The sequence below is a fragment of the Phalacrocorax carbo genome, chromosome 1 (genome assembly GCF_963921805.1).
Source record: "Phalacrocorax carbo chromosome 1, bPhaCar2.1, whole genome shotgun sequence".
Lineage (NCBI taxonomy): Eukaryota > Metazoa > Chordata > Aves > Suliformes > Phalacrocoracidae > Phalacrocorax > Phalacrocorax carbo.
Window position 1 is genome coordinate 57,811,192 of NC_087513.1, and position 20,863 is coordinate 57,832,054.

A 20,863-nucleotide genomic window follows, 5' to 3' on the forward strand; every position below is an offset into this window, starting at 1 on the left:
ATTGAGGTCTGAGGTTTGACACAGTTGAGAATGATGAAATGAGGTTGAAATGAGAAATGAATGAAATGAGAAAATGAAAAGGACCTTAGCCTTGGAGGGGGAAGGGGAATAATGTTTGGACCAAACCATGGTGTCCAATTCCATCTCTCCCAGATGCCTCCTAGTCCCAGTGGTATACACAGATTTGGGCAATTAGGTACATGGCAAGAGTGAAAATTACCCTGTGCAAGCTCTTTGTGTGGGCTCTTTGGGATGCTGTGTGGACACACAGATCCACTCCTGGGATTGCTTTGGCCACTTGGATCGAGGGAGGAGGAAAGCTTTGCAGCATCTGCCCCTGGCCTGGGGGACTCAGTGCTTGGTCAGGCTGGCTGGTGCAAGCCCCTGCATGCCCTGGGGTACAGATCAGTCACACTGCCCCAGGGCTGCCTCCACACCCAGCTCCACCCACAGACACTACTGAGGACTGGGGGTCCAAAATTAGGCCTGTGGGACCACTTCTTGGCCTGGATCGGGCTTCTTTCCGCCACCTTCATTGTCTCCCCTTGCTTGAACACCCCTCCTCGTCCATCCAGAACCAGCCCTATACCTGGGGTGGCCAGGCTACAATTTTTGGAGTCCCTGAACCAAAAAAGTTCCTTCTTATGCACCTCTTCTCTGCAGAGAGAGCTGGGGAGGCTGCGCCCTGCCAGGAGAGACCCCCCCCCGGGACGGGCAGGGCCCCGGCTGGGGGGGCCAAGTCGGCCACCCCCTTCCCCCGCCGGTCTGTCGGGAGGCGAAGCCGGGTTTGTTTCGGAAGAGAAGCTGCTGGCGAACCACATCCTTCCGGAGAGCAGCTCCATCCCGGGGCTGGGGAGGGGGGTGAGAAAGACGGGACACACGCAAAGAAAAACCTTTCCCCGGCTCGCCCAGGTGAGGAGCAGCCGGAGGGTCCCAGGAACCGGGAGGAGCCGGGGAAGGGGGGTGAGAGGGGCCGCCCCCGCCCCGCCGGTGAGTGCCACCGCGACCCCCGGGGCCGGGTAGGGCCGGGCTCTCCATTGCCCAGGGGGTTGCCGGTTCCCTCCCAGCCGGCTGGAGGAGGGAGGGAGGGAAGGTGGAGCGGGGTGGGGAGAACGTTTCAGACACACCTGCCGGGGTGGCGAGACGGCGGCGGCGCGGAGCGGGGCGCAGCCCGCCCGACGGCGGGGATGGCGGGTAAGGGGCGATCCCTCGGCGGCAGCGGGGGACGGGAGCTTCTCCCCGGGCCCTGCGGAACCCTCGGGGTCCGCTGTGCCCCTTCTCCCACGGAGGCTGCTGCCGCGCCCGTCGGCATCGCTCCGGGGCGGCCGCGGGCGCGGATCCCGCAGGGGCTCTGGGGCTGGGGTGGTGGTGTTGAGGGTGGGGTGGTGGTCGTGGTGTTTGCTCCTCTTCTCCTCCTCTTCCCCGGCCACCTCCTCAGGGCTCGCCATTCCTTGAAGAGGGCCTTTGGGCTGGCCGAAAGGGGAAGCGCTGCCTCCCCCTCGGCCTGGAGGGGCCGCGGCAGGAGGGAGGAGGGGTACCCCGGGCGGCAGGAGGGGTACCGACTCCCCAGACCCCTTTGACCTCTTCCTCTCTCTGCCGAGCCTGCCTGTGAAGAAGCTGGTCGCTGCTTGCACAGCCGGCTTGGGTTTCTTGGAGAAATACTTTGATTTAAAGGCATAAATCTGCTGCCGAGGAGCAGAGCTCAAAACAACTTCTGCAACTTCTGTGACCTGCTGTTGCATCCTCCTTCTGCATACTTGCATCCCTGCGGCAAGCAAGCCTGTCCCAAATGAGAGACATCAGTTTCTGCAAGAAACACAGGGGGTTTTTTATTCAACGTGGGACAATCCAGATCTGTATTGGTATTTAGGCTCCTAAGCCCTTTGGTGCTGGAAATCAGACACTTGAGTATCTTTTGTAGATTCAACAATACTCTTTTCCTGTTATTCTTCATCTGTCAGACCCTGAGCCTCCCGTATTTCTACTTGGAGGATTAACTTCTCCACAGGTCCCTCAGCTATCCTCCTTGCTGTGCTAGTTGGCTGTCTGAAATTGCGTGATATCATTCTCACCACAAGAAAGGAAAAAAAAACAAAACCCAAAAGAAAGAAAAAAGAGTGGCGAATTTCTTTCCCTCTGCCTTCATGCAGCATGAACCTCTACACTGCCCCGGGGATGTTTGTGTGGCTGGGGTAGGAAAGCTGGACTTAATGCCAGCACCAGAGCGGCAGGTAGCGGTGCACGCTGGGTAGGAGAGATGGCTCCTAGGTCTCAGAAGATCTTTGCTGTGCTTTGCCTTGACAGCTGAAAGGATTTGTGCTGGTTTGTGAAGCAGATTTTATTTCTCAAGTGAAAATAGATAATGCTGATTGAGTTGACACACAGCTGGGAAGAGAGTTCCTTGCACATACCTGCTCCATCATGGCTTGTAGGACTTAATGAAGCAGGTTCACCACTGCTTTAAGGGTTTTCAGTCGGTTGACTTCAGGGGGTCCCTCTTGCTTTATTTGGTTGACAGAGGGATTGCCTTGTTGCTATGTATTTCCAGGGCTCCACAAAGATGTGTGGAAGATACATGGAAGATAACGCTTCTGCGATTCCCCTTTGGCTCCAGTACCTGTGGCCAAGGTGCTCCATGGGATGGTGCCCTTGAGAACTTCAGTTTGGTCACCAATGCCTGGAACATGCACAGGGCAAATGCATCCCCAGGGAAACCCTTCTTGCCAACCCCAGAATGAGAGAGCATGTCCCAGGCTGTGAAAACTCCTGGTCCTGAGACTTTCCTGTTCTCAGGGATGGGGAAAAAGGGAAGATGTGTGATGGTCAGGGGGATTTAAGAGTGTGTCAGGCATGAAGACAACGTCTTCCCTAGTCTTCCTACTGTATATGCTCCTAACTCCTTTATGCGCCACTGCATTCTGCCTCCTGCATATCTAAGGCCCTGGGTGGACACTCAAGATCTTCCTAGACCAATTTTTATGTAAAATGACTTCTGATGTATCTTAAGTCCTATTTGTAAGACTATCAAATCATTTGCAGGACCATATCTCAACTCATGTTCTCCCATGCCTACTCATGCCATTTACCCTGTGCTCCTCTACCATTCCTTAGCCCTCTTTCCTTTTATCTTCCCAGCCCTGGAGAATGCCTCTCTCCAAGCCTGCAGCCTCTCGGAGCAGGAGGAGGAAGAAGACACTATCTGGGAAAAGATTGAGGGTGCACGGCACCAGCTGACCCGCTCCCTGAACCCTGCGAAGCTCACCCCATACCTGCGCCAGTGCCGCGTGATAGATGAGCAGGATGAGGAGGAGGTGCTGAATTCATGCCGATTCCCTTGCAAAAGCAACCAGACAGGTGGGAGAAAGCACAACCTTGCACTTAGATGGGCCTGGTTTGTGGGGAACGACCTGGTTTTGACACAGAGTGGATGATACCCAGCATGTGGTGTTGTGGCCTCCCGGTCCCTCCCACTGCAGTGCTACTCTGGCTTCATTGTTCTCTGAGCTGCTCTGCAGCTGGACCTCCCCCTCATCCTCTGTGGGCCTCCCTCTGGGTGCACACAGATGAGGGCAGGGCTCACAGCCGGTTCCCTCCTCCAGCCATTCCTGTTCCTGTGGATGGAGAGGACTGGTGGAGATGCTATTTCATATCACAATGCTCAAAAAACTATGACACAAAAGCATGGTCTATGCTGTTTTCTCTCTGGTTTGCAGGGAATTCATCCTAGCTCTTTATCCCTTCTTCCAGGTTACCTGATAGACATCCTCCGGCGCCGTGGGAAGCGAGGCTATGAAGCCTTCCTGGAGTCTTTAGAGTTTTACTACCCAGAGCACTACACCCGGCTAACTGGGAAGCAGCCAGCCCAGCGCTGCTCTATGATCCTGGGTAGGGGCAGGTTCTCCATCTCCCCCTTCAGCTGCTGTCTGCATGGGAAGGGCCAGAAATCTGTTCATGTATAAAGCTCTGGTTCATGCTACCTGTGTGCGAGGAACCCCAACAGCTCTGTGCTCTGGATCTGGAAGGGAGGGGACCGTATGTGTGTGTGTGATGGACCATGGTGCTCTAAGCCTGGGACCAGAAAGGCTGCAAACCCACAGGAGAGCTTGTCACCTCTTGATGGAAAGCAAAGTGTTGGGTTGCTTTTTTGGGGGTTACCCTGTCTCAGCAGCCAGGACCTGATTCTCCTTTGTCTCCCTGCAGATGAGGAAGGCCCTGAGGGACTAACACAGTTCCTGATGATGGAGGTGAAGAAGGTGAGGGCTCAGCGGAAGGAGCATCTGTTGAAGGAGCACCAGCTCCAGGTGAAAAACCAGGCATTGGAGCAAGAGCAGGCCCGGCTAGAGCAGCAGCTGCAGGATCTCCTGAAGGTGCAGGAGCGTTGCCAGCGGCTGAGAGAGGAGTGGGACACCAACAGCATGGAGCTGCTGAGGCTGAAGGATGAGAACTACATGATGGCCATGCGCTACGCACAGCTCTGTGAGGAGAAGAACATGGCTGTGCTGCGGAGCCGGGACCTGCAGCTGGTGGTACGGCCTCGGGGAGCACGGGGGTTGACAGCGGGAGGCTGTGGGGGTCTGACGGCTAAGAGGGATGCATGGGGGTGTCCGTGCGTGGTGACCCATGAGCGTGAAGGAGCTGATGGCAGGTGGGATGTGTGTCAGGGTTCGTGCCCCTGCTTTTGATGGGGAGTGTGCCCTGAGCAGGGCAGAGCATCCAGATCATCGGCACGGCATGGGAGACTTGCCATGCCCAGGACTTGATGTCCTGGGGCAGCTGGAGATATATCACCAGCTCCTGCTGGAGCTGGAGGTACACCACCTAGAGGATCCAGAACCAGCTCCTCAGAGTTGCTGCCAGGGTGATGCCTTCCCTGGCATCTCTTGGCACTCTTAGCCTGGCTGTAGGTACCATGAGATGCCCTGTCTGCTCCTGCAGACGCTCACTGCCCTGCGCTGCCTGCTCTGCTGAGGGGCACTTGCGCTGTGTCCAGGCAGCACAGGCACACAGCCGGCAGCTGATTCTGTTAAGCTATGTGTTTGTATTTACTCCTTCCCCAGGAAAGGGCTTGTATTTTCCTCTTTCTAGTGAGGATGGTGGCTGCGCAGCCACCCTCACATAGGGCACTGGGTGTGTGCATGCTGGCTGGATCTGCCCAGCCCGCCTTGCTGTTCATAGGAGCATTTTGGCCCAGACTCCATCCCCCCCCTCTACACTCCCCACCGCCTCCTTGTTTCTCTTATGACGTTTGGGAGACTCATGCCGCATACTCAAAGGAATTCGTGATACTGCACTCCAGCTGCCAAGCTCTTACCTCCAGCAAACACGCACCCATTTCCTGCCTGGGCAAGGACAGCCCTGTCTTGAAGATATTAATAAACTAGTTTCGTCAGTGCTCTGCTGCCTCCTGGTATTCCCCCCCACCAGTCTGGGCCTGGACCTCTCACGCAGCCCTGAGGTTACCTTTCATTCCTCATCCTGCTCTGCCAGCCCCAGGATCCTCCCCGTCTTTTATCCAGTATTCGTACCAGTGCCAACTCCCCTGGACCTCCTCTGAGGAGGGAGGCGAATCGCTTGTGAGTGACTGTGGGGGTGGAGAAATCCCCCTGGAAGCAGGGTGGGCCACCAGGTCCCAGCTGTCTTCTCCTTCTGGCTCCAGGGTCCAGAAGTGACCAGTCCTCAGAAGTCATTCTAGGTCTTTTGGGCAGATTTGCAGAAGTAATCCGGTTCCTGACTCCCTCCTTGGGAATTTTGGCAGTGCTGCTTAGTGTTCAGTGGCTTTGATAGGTTTCCTCTGTCCTGTTGGCTCTCAAAGCCTTACCTGGCTGTGAATCTCTGGTTCTCTGATTAACCTCATCAGTCCTTACAGGTCTGTGAGGACCTCCCTTACTCCTAAAAGTAACTGACCTCCCCTGCCTCCAGTGACATATTGGTGGAGGAGTGTGAGGGCAGGCCAGGGTGTGATGATGCATCTGTGGTGACCTGCAGCCTCCAGTAGCTTGAGCCTTAAACACTTCCCAGGCGAGAGGTGACCTCCCTGCACTGGACAGCCTTCAGTGGATTTTTCTGCTGCAAATTTGTTTCTCAGCTGTTCTAGAAGCTGGGAAGCCTTTGAGAGACTCACAGCTGCTGGCTCTGGCAGTGCACCAGAGGTCCCTGGTCCACCCAGGGTCAAGGCCAGCTTCACTAAGGAAGCCCCAAGGTAGCAAGAAAGTTATTGCACCAAGAGAGGAACTTGAGACTTAATGTGCTTATGCAAGTGTATCTTCCTCCTTTGCCCTGCAAGGAAAAGCTTTTGTGTGCAGCTGTGCTAACCTTGGCCCAACGGTAGGTTAGTGCTTTGCGTGGCTGTCCAGCCCTTGCTTTCTTTGCCTCCAGACCCTTTTTCTGCTCAGTGCCCTCTCTGCTTCACTCTCCTGCTAAGACAGAGGTGCAGGACTGTGTGTGCCAGACTATGTTTCTTCCCTGAGTTGCAGGTGGACCAGCTGAAATGCAAAGTGACCAGCCTAGAGGAGGAGTGCAGCCTGCTGCGGAAACAGGCACCTGTGCCACCCCAGCGAGAGGTAGAGGAGCGGGGCCACCCTGATGCTGTGTCTGAGCTGTGGGCTGAGAATCAGCGGCTCACAGCATCACTGCAGGAGCTGCAGGGCATGTTGCAGGTACCTGACGGGGCAGGACAGGCTCCAAGTCACCTCCTGTCCTGGTGGACCCCCAGTGCTGGTGACATGGGCACTGGAAAGATGGGGGAAATCACTGTCCCTTCCTCTGAGCATATTGCTGTGGTGGCTGCCATTGCTTCTGGGTCTGGGTAGTGATGGGTACTTCTTCCCAGCTCTGTGACTCTTGGATGTGCTTGCTAGTGTGACTTTGTGCCTTGGAGCACACAGCAGATTGATGCAGGAATGATGATGGCAGTCATGCCAGTCTGCCTGTCACTGCCCTGGTCTGGTGCTCCCTTGGTGCTTGTGGTGCAGTGACGGTACCCCTCATCTCCTAGACACCCAGTGAAGGCCCAGTGCCAGGCTCTGAGCAGATCCTGCTGGATATCCTGGAGCACGACTGGAAGGAAGCCCAAGATGACCGTCAGGATCTCTGCCAGAAACTCAACTCCCTGCAGAATGAGTTGCAGTGGGCTGAAGAGCTGAGGGATAAGGTAGAGCATCCATCACTGCTCCTGTCCCTGCACACTGAGCAGGGCCTGTAAGAGAGGGGAGGGAGAGGGCTGGGAAGCCACAGCAGTTGCTTGCAGGAAGGCCAATGCTTGCTGCTTCCTGTTGCCAGTACCTCCAGGACGTGGAAGATCTGCAGCTGAAATACCGGACGCTGCAGAAGGACTGTGATCTCTACAAGCATCGTATGAATACAGTGCTGCTGCAGCTGGAGGAGATTGAAAAAGAGCGGGACCAGGTAAATTGCTCTCCCCCTCCCAGCAGGACCAGAGCTTTTGTCTCTGCTCTGGATACTCCCTCCTTCCCCACTGGGTCTTTTCTATCTGTGCCAGGGCAGGAGGTGGGGATTAGTAGTGCAGTTCTCTGCCTTTTCTCACTCTCAGCCTGGATCCTTGCAGGCAATCCAGAGCCGTGATGGGGTGCAACTACAATACTCCCAGAGCTTGATTGAGAAGGACCAGTACCGCAAACGTGTGCGGGCCCTGGAGGAGGAGAGAGATGAGCTCCTAAGCAAGCTGAGCCAGGCAGAAGGGCTGAACAGCACACTGGAGGCACAGCTGCAGCGATGCCAAGGCAGCCGCAGCCTGGGCAAGGTGAGGGAGGCTAGAAAGAAGGGGAAAAAGAGAAGGCTGAGGGGTCATAACTGATTTCTGGGGGATGCAACAGGGTGACAGGTCCCTTCCCTCCCAGATGTGCAGCTCCTCCTACTCCCTCTGCTCCAACCTCAGCAGCACCTGGAGCCTCACAGACAACCCCTCCAGCTTTACGACTGGACTTGTGGATGCGCTGGGCGTTTCTGCTATCCCTGCTATCCCATTCCTGGGGGACTCGTCCAGTCAGAGCATGGTGAGTTCTTGACCATGAGAGGCTGACTCTCACCTAACGGCAGTGAGGACCCATGCTGCTCAAGAATGGCACAGAGACATTGGAGCAGGTTCATTGTGGGGATGTGACTTGGTGGAAGACTGGACATGGCGGGGTGTATAAGGTGTAAGGCTTTGTTCTCTCTGTCCCTGACAAACCGGCCAATGCTGTGCCAAACTGTGCAGCACTCAGCTGGGTGGGAGAGAGGGGGAAGCAAAACTCTCTAGGGTGTCATATACTCCCCAAAAAGCTGTTTAATCTACATATGCTGGGGGAGAAATCCTAGTGCTTTTGAATCCTGTAGCAGCATTGTATTGTTTTTAAGAGAGTCAGGTTCTTAAATCCTAAACCTCATCCTAGAGCACCCTAAAATGGGCAGTCCCATAGGTTACTCACACCTCTAGGTGTGCAGTGGCTAAAAGTGAAATAAGACAATGTTGGATATTCCCTTCATCCGCTACTCTCCCATAGATTGTACATTGCAAAAAGTTGGGGATGCAGTGTCATGCGTCTCCATCTGTGCCCTCTCCTTGGGAAAATAAAGTGCTCCTGGTTGTTTGGAGGGATGTGGATGATCCCTGAAGAGGCATGTGGTACCCTAGGAGGTAGTTTGCAACCTAGCCCAAAGCACAGGTGGTGCTGGGTGTTAGCAGGCATCTCTCTTTCACTCTACTCAAGGAGGTGACTCCTGACAGTGAGAAGGATATCAACCGCCTTTCCACTTTCCCTTTCCCCCCTTGCATCGGCTCCATCCTCCGGCGGCAGCGGGAAGATAGGTGCATGCCATACAAAAGGTGATTGCTGGGGGATGCTTGAGTCTGTGTCTCCTCTGTGGGGGCTGTGGGGGCCAGGGAGAGCAGGCTGGCAGGGGAGGGGAAAGCCTGGAGTGGGGACTGAGAGTAGGAAATCTGGCTGGGAGCTGCATTCTTGCTGAAGGGTGCTTCTGGGAAGTGGGGGAAGGCTGTGGGGATGGGGTTGAGAAGGGGATGCAAACAGGCTTTGGAAAAACTGCTGCCTCACAGCTCACCTTTGTGTTTCCTTTGTAGCTTGTCCTGTGGCTCCTTTAGCAGCATTGAAGATGCAACAGGTACCAGGGTGAGGGCTTTCCCCAAAGGGCTTAGCTAAAAGAAGTGGTAGCTGTGGGGAGAGGGGTCGAACACCTGACCCTCCCTCATGCCTTTGGTTTGCACAGCTCACTGTGAGGGCCCTGCACTCATAGGAGGGTGCTATGGACCCACACTCCCCTGCCACTGCTATGCTAGGCACAGCAGCTGGAAGAGCTGGCTTTTCCTCTGCAGAGCAGGTAGCTATTCACATCAGCTCTGTTTAATTCGTGGAGAGCTGTGTTGATGGAGAACTTGATGTGGAGTTGAGGGAGTAGGTAACAGAAGAGAGAAATTCATTTGCCCTGGGGTGTTAATTGGTTCTGGGTGATGGGCTGTAAATTTGGAGTGGAGATCCTGGTGCTGGCAGGTCCTGTGGTGGGTGCTGGTGGCTGATCTCCAGGCGCATCCAAGTGGCCCTGGCCCATCATCCAACTTGATGAAGGGAGCAAAGATTTGCTTGTTCTCAGGAGACATGGGAAACCCTTTTCAGGAGGGTGACTGTTCAAAGCCTCCCTGCAGCCTCAATTTCCCAGTCAGATGCTAGAAAATGCCCAGGAGGGGGTGACAGACCCTTGCCACCCTGAGAATGTGAGCTCCCTGCAGTGCTCGGAGAGGTGATGTGCCCCCTCTCTCCCTCTTGCTCTCTTTCCTAGGCAGTGGTTTTGCTAGTGCCTCGCTTGGGGCCTTCTCCTCTTCTTCCAGCAGCACCTACGCCAGGGTGAAGTCGGAGATCTGCTTGTCCACGCTTCCCAGCCGCAAGGAGGTCACCAGGAGGTGACTGCTGCTCTCTGAGCTAGACACTCTGAACCGGCTGCTTGGGGGGATGTTTTGTGGTGCTGGGGGACCACGCTTGGGACACCCTTCCTTTCTGCCTCCCCACTTGCAGTCTCTTTCTTCCTAGTGGGAGAGGAGAGAAATGAGGATCTTATAGTCCTTGCTTCCCAGCAGGGCTCCAATTTTCTGTGCTGTCCCATTTGTTATGGCAGGGGTGGGGATGATACCCTGGGCTGGACACACATCAGTCTAGGTAGGGACAGGACCATGGGAGCCCAGCTTGGCTTTGGTGTTGGGGCTGGTGGGATGGAAAGGGGCTGTGGGGATTTTTAAGCTCTGTGTGTGTGCCCTGGCGATGGCTGTGAATCACGAGCTCTGTACTGCAGTACCCAGTACAATAAACACTCTGTAGCTGGACACAAGGCATGGGGGACAGGTTATTAGAAAAGGTAGCAGACTTCAGTTGCTGGACTTGGTGTTTCTCCTTGCCAGGTCACTGGTGGTACAGCTCACTAGCATGGGTCACCCCAGCAACCCCTCACCCCAGGAGAAGAGGCTCAGAGCAGACATCTCCATCCTTGGAGGGAACAGGACGGGGATTTATGTTCAGTGGGTCAAGCCAGGTTCACGGGTCGAGGATACAGGACTCAGGGAAGGGTGTCGGCTCATTGAGGTGAGTCTGGGAATGGTCTTGCTTTGTTGGGGCTGCAAGGCACCTGGGATGATGCAAGGAGTATGGAGTGATCCCCAGTGCAAGCTGACCTCTACCCAGCTTGAAGTCCACCCCCATTTCTCTTGTTTCCCAGGACTGCTCCCTGCCTAGACCTTTACGTAGCACAAACTCTCATCCAGGTCCCATGGCACTTGAGTGTACCTGTGCCTGTAAAAAAGCTGAGACATTCTGAAACACTTCCTTCAGCTGTGGGAGGGAAGAAACAAAAAGAAGTCACAAAATTAAGACAGCAATATGGCTATATGTCCCTGGAGTTGTATGTCACTCTGTAGTATTTCAGACCAGTTTGCATCCTGCATCCCACACATGCCTGTTCAAGGCAATCAATTCTGGAGCAAGATTTCTCAGGCCTTCATAACCCTCCGAACTATAAAGAATAATTGCTCTGAAGAAAGTTCTTGGAGGGAGGAGGGCATTTGTTTTGGCAGGAGTGACACCACTTGAAATACAGCTGCACTACTTGAATTAATATCCCCCATGTAACTGAAGATAAACCAGCTTTGCTGCCTGCATTCCCACATGTGTTCATGCACACGGTTGCTTTCACAGCAGCCTGGCATCTGGACTGGGTGGTGGCTGGCAGCAGGTATTTCAGAGGCAGAGGAGGGAACCAGAGGCAGACTGAGGATGCCTTGTCATCAAGTAGAGCCTTTCCTGGGCTGCCTTGCTCTGTAACATCTCCTGTGTAACCGTGGTGGGTGAGGGAGCTTGAGGGGAGCCTGCTCTTCCAGCCCTCAGGTCTAACAACATCGGGTCCTTGCTAGCTGAGGGTGCCATCGTTGAAGGAAGAGGTGCTTTCCTTGGAGAACTGCACACGGGAGGTCGCCTACCTGAGCCTGCTGCATTGGGATGAGCCTTCTAGTCTTGTCTTTCAGCTGGACCTGAAAGGTAAGGCCTTGGCAGCTGGGTCTCCTTTGAGCCTGAGCTCTCTGCCTCCCTCTCCAGACCCTCCACCCAGCCCTGGAGGTAAATCTCAGTTATTCTCTCTCCTCTCCTGTTTGGTCCTAGGCCACCATGTCTGATACAGGGGTTTCCCATAGCTCCGGTAGCTTTCTCTGTCTGGTGTGACTTGTGCATCCTCTGAGTTACAGGATGGAGGTACAGACCTTCTGTCTGTTTGCCTCCTCTGCACCCCCCCACCCCAATCCATAGCATCACAGCTGTGCTGGGGACTTGGCCATCTTATCAGTGACAGTTGTCTCCTGTGTTCCCACCTGTTGTGACCTGTAACTTCTGCTCCAGGATACCAGCCTCTGCGGGAGGCCCTGGAAGAAGGGAAGAAGTTTTCTGGAGACTCGTTCTACGTACGCACCAACCTGTCCCTCCTGGAGCCGTCAGATCCTTATGCCCTGTGCGTCAAGTGTCGGGAGATCCTCCATGTCACGGACACCATGCACAAAGGGCGGCTGGAGTGGTACTGCTCCCGTGTTGATCCCTTGACCATGCAGGACCTGGACAAGGGGACAGTGCCCAACTACAGCAGGTAACCAGGGTGAGGAGGAAGGCAAGGGGGTACCTGGGGTACCTGCCCCATCTATCTGTGGTGAGCATCCCCTAGAACACCTGGGTGCCCTTGAGAAACTGGGAGGTTGAGTGAAGGCTTTGATATGCCTATGCTTCAGCAGGTCTCTGAGGGGTTTGGCAAAGGGGTTTGTGGCAGGCTATGGTCCCTGGGGGCTCTGGAGTTGCTTGAGTTCAATCTCTCTGTCTTTTCAGGGCTCACCAGCTTTTGAAGATCCAGGAGAAGGACCAGATGCCTGGGCAGCAGAGGGGCCACAAAAATAATGTAAGCCAAAGAAGCCAGCAATGAGAGCTGTGTGCGTGTGTACCTATGGCCACCTCACCACCTCGGCACACAATCTGCCCCACTCTGTTGGTAAACCTACTCATATAGAGACGGCATCTGGGTTAGCAAGCAGAGCAGGGGCTTATAGCCCAGGCAGTGTTACTGCTCTGTGGCTGCTTTCCTACCCCTTCCCCACTTCCCAGACTGAACATGATGAACGGCAGACCCGGTCCCGTGATTTTTGTATGTGCACTCCGTCTGCTTTGCCAGTGGGTGTTCTGCAGCCAGCTCTGTGTGTGTCTAATGTCTCAACCTTGTTGCCCTCACTTTCTCCTCAGCTAAAGAAACGGGCCTTGGACCAGCTGCGCCTGGTGAAATCCAAACGACAGAGGAGCCCAGAACAGCCCCCTCAGCAGCTGTGGCTGGATCCCTGCTCAGGTGAGCTGTTATGCCTGCACCTGCCCCATCACCCTTGGAGACCCAGTTGTCCCCTGTAGGCACTGAAGGGACATTGGCATCTGGGATGCCTCAGTCTCTCTGCCCAGGATCCCTCTTATAACTCTGCTAACAGGATTTTAGGAAACCTGTGCACATTTAAAGCTTCTGCTCCTTTCCCCTGGTTTCCTGGGTCTTTCCATTTCTTCTGTGGTTCTCAGGGTCATCTGACTTTTTGTGGAAAATAAACTGGTGTGTAACTCACGTGAGTCCCAAGAAATGGGCAAGACGGGCTACAGCCAGTATATCTGCCTGTGAGTGAGTGTTGTAACCAGGGTAGGATCTCTCCTGGGACATAGGATGGTTGGTAGCTACCTCCATGAGTCAGGATCAGGGGATGGTACAGGAAGAATGGGATGGTCTGTGGGCTGGTCACAGGCTGGTCTCCCGTGTTGCCACCTTTGGCATTCTCCTCTTCATTCCTGTCTTCCAGACCCAGACATGAACCTGAAGCCTTACAGCCTGGTGCACCCTGTGGTGGTCAAGACACCCCGTCCTGTGGTGCTGTCACCTAGCTGCATTGCACCACGGCTCATCAGGAACCTGCTGGACTTGCCCACCTCTCGCCTGGACTTCCACGTATGCCCAGCAGGTAGGCAGCAATGAGTGGTTGTCATGTTCAGGGCTGTTTTAGGAGCCTGTGGCCGAGTAAGGTAGAGTACACAAGTCTCCTACTTCTGAGGGCTGCTTTCCCCTTTTACCTCCTGTCACTTCTTTAGCCATACAGTGCAAAGCTAAGATGTTGCTCAAAGAAGTCACTTCTGTGGAGGCCTTGGTCAGCCCAATTCAGGAAAGAGGTGCTCTTAGTTTTGGAGAATGAGATGTGGTCTCATGGGACTCTTGGAAAGCACGAGGTGCCTCTTCAGCAGCTAAGTGTGAGGGTCTCTTAGTCTTCCCAGGCAGTACCTGTTGACAGGTCACCTTTCTGGGCTGAGTGTCTGCAAGGCATTCCTTCCTATTTTTAACTGTGCCCTATCCCTTTGGCCCACAGGGAAGCCAGCCCTCCTGGTCTCCCGGGGCATGGGGATTCTCTCCCCTTGAGTGGGTGGCAATGGCATTGCCTTGCTGCTCTGCGTGGCTATTCCCGGAAATTAAACTCCTGGCTGAGGTGGGATCTGCAGATTGACTTCATACCAGCTCTTTCTCCCCAGGAACAAGAGGATCCAGCCTTAGTGCTATTGTCCCCTTCCTTCTGCCAGCAGTGTGAGGCTGACACACCGCTTCAGAGGCTGCTGGGGAAAGGTTTTTTTTCCCATAGGAAATTTTTACAGAGGACGACTCCTTCTTTCCCCCTTCCTCCTCCTTCCTCCATTTCTCTCCTTTCCCTGTGTTTAGAGTTCTCCCTTTGCAACGGCAGGACTGAAAAATCAGATGGTATATTTTTTTGGGGGGAGGTAGTTAAAAATATCTGGTTTGCTGAAAAAGGATGGATGGCTCTGCAAGTTTTGGCTGCTGGGCTCCTTATCTGAGTGACTTGGCCATATATCCTGTCCTACTGAGCCCTCTGCAGGGTCCTCCTCACATTGCATAGGGACATGCTTCGAAGCCATTACTATGACTGGGGACTTTACACGGAGGGCAAAACCTCTGTTCTCCCCTGTCAGTTTTGCCTCTTCTGAACGAAGGAAGGTGATCAGGGAGCCCTGAACCATTTCTGTTTTCTTTGCTGGCTATATTTTCCCTTGGAGAACTCCCCAGCCAGTTCAAAGTTAGCAAAAGCCAGCCCAGCTTCCCCAGGAGCCTGCTGCCCCCAAAGCAAACAGATGGCTTTGTGGGATCCAGTTCTACCTGGGAAGTACCTGTGCAACCAGGGAGAGGTAGCAGAGGAGGCCCAGCCAGAGTGGGGCCTGGGAGAGCTGGAACATGCTCGGGACCCAATTCCAAACATACCTTCTTCTAAATACATTATTTCTGACTTAGGGGTGAGCAGCTCCTAAAAGCCTTGTTAGGTTCCCTGCTTGTGTTTTAGTGGTGGTGTGGGCAGCTGCCTAGGGCAGCACAGTCAGCAGGGAGATCCCAGTGCCTGCTTCAGCCACGCTGGACTTTAAAGCCTGTGGCTCTCAAGTGAGGTCTCTGTGTGTGCATTGTCTTGTCTTCTGGTGGGAGTTACGAGGGACACCTGGTAGTCATCGCTTCAACCACACCGGACCTCGCTGTCCTGCCCGCTCTGCCCCCAGTTATCTGTCTCAGCATCACCTCCTTGCTGCCTGGTGTTGGCTTGGCTGCTGGGTGCTGTCCTTTTACCTCTGAGCAGGGGGAGGTGGCTCAGGCTGCCACCAGCAAGAGGAGGTTCAACCTGCCCCCCTCCATCTTCCTCCCACTCTCTCATGCCGAGATGCACACTTTTCTTGCTCCCCAGCCCTGCTGCTCACTGGAGCCATCTACGAGCTCATGCAGCTCACAAACCCTGCTGAATACCTGCCTGGCAAAAGAATTACTTTTCTACCATACTCTTGTTACGGAGGGGGTGGGACGGTGTGGCTGTGGGGAAGGGGGGGGACAATGGCTGTGAGCTGGCTTAGGCTGCTGTGGTACTGCAACACAGGTACTGCCCTTGCCCTGCAAGGTGTCTTCAGCTATGATATCTTGCCTCTGTACGCAGAAAGCTGCAGGAGATCCATGCCAATGTGTGATGTTGTATAATTAGACTCACTCTTCAGAATCCATAAACAGTAAACTCAATAAGCATCAGCGCGGCAGCAAACATGTGGGATCTGAGGTAGAAAGTGCATGCAAAAGGGAGGAAGGGCTGATGTCTCCCTTTACTTGTCTCTTGGCTCACAGAGAAGCTGGTAGAAGAGGAACCCAGCGCAACCCACACACAGGAGCACCCTGTGTCTATAGCTGCCCCCCAGGACCGGAGGGAGAGCGGGCGAATCCGCATGATACGGGAGGCGATGGAGAAGGTGCTGAGCTGTTTGGTGTGAGGAGAGAGGGCCAGGATGAGGCACCCTGTTCAGATTGGAGGAGAGCAGGGGACAGCTGAGTGGGGGCAGAGGGATGGTGGCGTGGTGATAGAGAAGGGGCTACTTGCCTGGGGGCTATGTAATTTGGAGGGTGTTATAGGTCCAGGTGCTGTGGGGCTGTGGAGCAGCAGATAGGGACTTTTTCCTGAGTCTCTGTTGAGCTCAGGTGAAAGAAATGGCAACTGGGGTTTTGTGGGGGAGGTGGTGGGAAATGTCATATGCAGAAGTGACCTCCCTGCTCTCACATTCCTCATCTTTGCCAAAGCTCTGCTCAGGGCAGACAGAGAAATGTGAGGATGTGGGTAACAGTGATGACAAAGGGGATGTGAAAATGGGCTGTGGCTGAGCGAGGGGCCTGGTGGGCTCTTGGGTTGGGTTGGCGGTGATGGAGTGTGTGACCCTGCTCTTTAATTCTCTCCTTCCCTCATGGCACTGTCCGTAAATCCCAGATTTAATGGAATTACTATTGGAAAAGCAATGATATTTCATAGTACAGGGTTTGATTTAATGTAACTGTCAGGGGCTGGGGTTATTTTTTCTCCATTTAAATCAGTAAATCTATTCATTTTCCCTTCCAGAATAAACACTGCCTGCTAGAGCTGGGAGTTCGGAGTGTGAGGGATCTAATTAAAAGTGAAATATACCCCATCGTTATCCATGTCGAGGTCACTGAGAAGAACGTTAGAGGACTCAGGTAAGAAAAGATGGAGTGGCATGGATGAAGGGTATCATGGGAGGAGGAGAAGCACTTGTCTCTTCAGAGGGGGAGACAAGGATTGGGGTGAGAGCACTTGCTCTTTGTGTGTTGGGGTTGGCTGCTATAAGGGAAAAAAGGGAAGGAAAATTGGCTTTGTGTACATGTGAGGGAGTTCCTGGGTGGTTTTGTCACCCTGTCTCTCTACACCAAGGGTAACGCTCATCCCCTGATTACCCAGGAGCTTGCTGGGGAAGGCGGGCCAGCGGGACTCGGAGGTGCTGAAGGTGTGCCGTGGTGCGGAGCAGGCTCTCCATACTCTGCCATGCTCCTGGGCCCGTGTGGAGCCCCATGCCTGGAGCCATGCTGAGGAGCTGCCCAAGGTGGTTCGGGGATGCATCTTCCAGGAGCAAACCCGCCCGCTGTGGATCGAGGAGGGTGATGACTGAGCTGGGGGTAGCAGAGTGGACACTGCCAGTTACCATCCCCAAGAGATATTCTTGGAGGTCCCTGCCTCCCCAAGCTTCTCCAGGTAGCATGTCCTTCCTCCCTGAAGGGATGCTGACAGCAAAGGCCCCCTGAGGCGGTCTTTCTGGTCCTCTTGAAGCCGCAGAGAGATGGGGAGTAATGTGCTCCCTCTCCCATCTGACCTTTCTGTGTTTTATTGGAGAGACATCTTCCATTGTCATGGTGGAAACCACCCTCGTCAACTGTTCCCCATCACCCCAAGGTGATGCTCTTGTCTCTGGTACGTGGTTGGATTGCCAGGTGGGGAACGTAGGGGAACTGTGTGGAATCAGGCTGTGTAGGAGCATCTCTCACACACATTTGAAGCCCTTCTCCCATCACCTCCATCTCTCCTGGCCTGTGGCACTACGTGCTCCGCGTCCCCTCTTCCCCTGTCTACCTCACCTCCGGCCCCACAGTGCAGGGAGCACAGCTCGTGTGCCAACACCCCGCCACAGCTGGAGTGACACTAAGCTTGCACCAAACCCTTGTTTTATAGGAGCTGTACTCTTTATTGCTTGTAAATTATTAATGGAGCCTTTTATTGGCAAACCACATATAAAGGAGAATTAAATAGCATTCATAATGGGAATGGATGGCAGGCTATGGGCTCGTGTGTTACTGGGAAGGTTTGGGTGATGCACAACAGGGTATTTTTCTTCTTTAGCTGAGGCACAACTGCCCAGCCCTCTGGGAGAAGGAAGGAGCACTGTTCTTGCTGTTGTAGGGCAGCAAGAGTTGTGGGAAGAGGACAGTTTGAGCGTGTCACAGACCTAGCTCTCTCACATTTCTTCTCGTCCCCTGTTTTTCAGTCCCTTGCCTCTCCCTAGACCTGATTTTGGCCAGGTTGCTCTGGAAAAGACAGGGAAAAGCTCACTTGATGTATCTGGCTGAGGTCCCTAAAGCTTCATATCCCTCCATGCCCTGTTTACTGTGAGGTGACAAGCTAGCTACCTTGTCCTCCTGGGGGGACAACAGCAAGGCTGAGCCTGGCCATACTGCCAGGAGAGTGGAGATCCTCTTGCCCCTCCAATGGGTGCTGTTCTCACCCTGACATGGGGCTGAGTGCAGGTTCAAACTCTGGCAGGGGGAAGATGGAGGGTTTGGGTAGCAGCAGCCGTGGTCCCCCACCCCAGCATGCCCCTGACTCCTAACGAATTGCCATTACCAGCCCCACTGATAATGGGAAAGGAGTGCCAGGATGCCCACACCATGGAGAGGTGGTGGTAGATGGTCTTTCCTGGGACATGCAAGAGGGAAATGGAGTCTGTGGGTCTGGGAGGCTCCGTGGGGCATGAGGCCAGGCAGAGGGCTGAGTCCACTGCTCCTGGGGTCAGTGAGAGAAGATGAGCAACCAGCCCCAGAGAGTCAAGTTCTCTCTGCGTCCTGCTTGCCCCTGCGATTAGGACACTGCTAGTGCCATACACTTTCAAAGCTCTGAGCAAAGATTAACTTGCTGATCTTCATGGGTCCCCTGTGAGGTGTTATTTCAGGCTCTAAACCAGTTGCCTGTGTCTTTTAAGAGGACGAGAGTGAACGGGGAGGAGGGGAGGAAAGAAAATGAAAGATTTTAACCTGCAGTCACTGAATGTAGAGCAAAGTCTCAGCTCTGCCCTGGAGCAATGCAGCTCTGCCCTGGGATGGGGCAACTGGTGCAACACATGGCTCCAGATGAAGGCTCCCAAATGGCATCCACTCTAGGGGATGCAGCACAAGCATCCCAGCACAGCCAGCCCCCTTGAGGATGCTTGCCCTGCAGGTAAAGAAAGTGGGACTCTTGTTGAGCTGATGAGAAGACAAGTCCCAAAGCAAACTCCCACCCACCTTGGAATGGATTTGGAGATTAGAGGCTGCATCTTTGTAGGGAAAAAAGTAGCGCTTGAGTACCCAGGGAAAATATTCCATGTGAGGCACTCTGTTTCAGGGCTTGACAACTCCTTCTGCCCCTGCTGGCACTGGGAATCATCCCCAGCCTTATGGCCTAGACTTAAGGTGATTAAGAGCAAGCCCCCCCATTTTGGGTAGTCAGGCTGCGCTCCCAGCTTGGTGCCTACTACCACTGCCCCCCTCTGCAAATAAACAAATGTCCACAGCACCTGCCTGAGCCTTCAGGAGGGAAAGGGATGCAAAAGAAGGCTGCTGGGAGGCAGGTTGGCAGTACTCAACTCTCCCAGCAGCAGGCAGCACTGCCTCTCCTGTTCCCAGGCTTCTTCCATGCCCCTTTTTTCATCCATCTTGTCTTCCCTGAGGCTTTCAAAATCCAGCTTCAACTCGTTCTGGACACGGGTGAGAAGCCGGGCAGAGGGCTCCAAGGCAAACATTAATGATCCCCCCACTGCCCTGCACGCCCCAGCCCACCTTTTTTATACCTCTGGAGGGGTGGCTGCCTGCTCAGAGGAATGAGTCACGGGTTAGGTAACAGGCAGAATGCAATTAGCAGCCCTGGGCACCAATTACCAGCCTGTAACAGCCTTGTGCAAGCCCCTGTAATGAGTCACCGAGAGCAAGATTTCTCCCTCCAGGGAGGGGATGGGTAAAGTGGCGTGTGTCACCCTGGGAAGTTTCCCGCCCTTTCCGTGATGCCCCCCTGCCCTGGCAGAGCTGCAGCAGTCTGGTGGTCTCTGTCCCATGCACCCCCATAAGGATGGGTCAGCCAGCCCACTCTAGGGCAGGATTTGGCACTGAATGCCCCTCCCCATCCTTGGCACACCAGCAGAAGAAGGTGTCTCACAGTGTATGAAGCAGGCTGTGCTCACCTCTAGCATCGGGCAAGTTCTGATTTGTACTTGGTTGGGTACGTGTTCTGCTGCCTGGCACCATGCTTTGTACAAGGTAGCTTTGAATAATATGTTTTTTGGGGACATTACTAAGGATCCTCTGCCTGTGTCCCCCTTTCCTTCCCAGATGACCTCCTAGGCCAGGGCTAAGAGGTGCTGCAGGATGCCTGGGAGCCATGGAAGCTGCCGTTAGAGCTGCCTGGGGCTGCTGGCATGTAGCTGAAGCACTGAGAGAGGTTAATTTCTAGTTCAGGAGCAGTGGCTAGCCAAGAGAGCAATCCTAGTATTCAGCACAGAGGCAGCGGATCAGTCATACCAGCTTTGCAGCTCTGCGGTAATGCAAGGCCTGAAGGTGAATGACTGCCCCCTGCCCCAAATCAGTGTAAGAAAGTATTGCTATTCAAAGGGATCTAAAAATAAAACCTGCAGGGACCCTCCAAAGGGATATGGTAGATGCTCTGGAGATGTTCTTGCTTCAAGGGAAGGCTAGAAGTCTTAGAGAAGGAGAAGTACATAGGAGGAGAAGTGGATTCAGTGATTTCTTCCTCACGAAAGAAAAAAGTTGTAGCCAGGGACACAGCTGGGGTGAAAGTGTGTGTGTGAGTACTAGGTTTTAGCTCTGTAGGGATATCTCCGCTGTGTGCCTGCAAAATGTCTGCGTCTGGACACATGGTGGGAGCGTGGAACAGAGGGGCCCTGATCCCTGCCCTGACCCCCTTTTTTTTAATGTCTCATGATCTGACATGTGCACGGGGCGACCCTTTGCTACATGAAGCCATGCCCCCCCTCCCATTTCCCCTGTGTCCCCATCTTATTACTTCTTTTTTTTTTTGGTATGCTGAGATTGGATGTCCACAGCTTGCAGCTCCCTGAGGAAGTGCTCTGATTTTGGCAGCTTATGTAGAGCACTACCATCCTGCTGTCCCCATGCTCACTGCCACAGGGAAGCTGGGGTGTGGGTGTGGGTATCAGCCCCCTCCTGGGCTGGTTGCCTC

At 54.2% G+C, this 20,863-nt stretch overlaps 1 protein-coding gene across 5 annotated transcripts; it reads left to right on the plus strand.

Moving 5' to 3' along the window:
* Positions 1–539: 539 nt before the first annotated feature.
* CARD10 (caspase recruitment domain family member 10) lies at positions 540–17,664 on the plus strand. Of its 5 annotated transcripts, none has more exons than XM_064455020.1 (21): positions 540–990; positions 3,136–3,354; positions 3,748–3,885; positions 4,201–4,526; positions 6,474–6,656; positions 6,995–7,150; positions 7,279–7,404; positions 7,565–7,759; positions 7,857–8,012; positions 8,709–8,824; positions 9,077–9,117; positions 9,790–9,910; positions 10,403–10,583; positions 11,408–11,531; positions 11,886–12,126; positions 12,360–12,429; positions 12,768–12,867; positions 13,358–13,516; positions 15,709–15,830; positions 16,469–16,584; positions 16,826–17,664. In XM_064455020.1, the coding sequence occupies exons 1-21, from the start codon at positions 645–647 to the stop codon at positions 17,031–17,033; spliced, it is 3,444 nt and encodes a 1,147-aa protein (XP_064311090.1). In that variant the 5' UTR covers positions 540–644; the 3' UTR covers positions 17,034–17,664. The 5 variants fall into 5 exon arrangements, with proteins under 5 accessions (XP_064311090.1, XP_064311061.1, XP_064311052.1 ...); XM_064454991.1 differs by having other exon boundaries at positions 624–990; positions 6,474–6,560; XM_064454982.1 differs by having other exon boundaries at positions 624–912; positions 16,826–17,663.
* Positions 17,665–20,863: the final 3,199 nt, after the last annotated feature.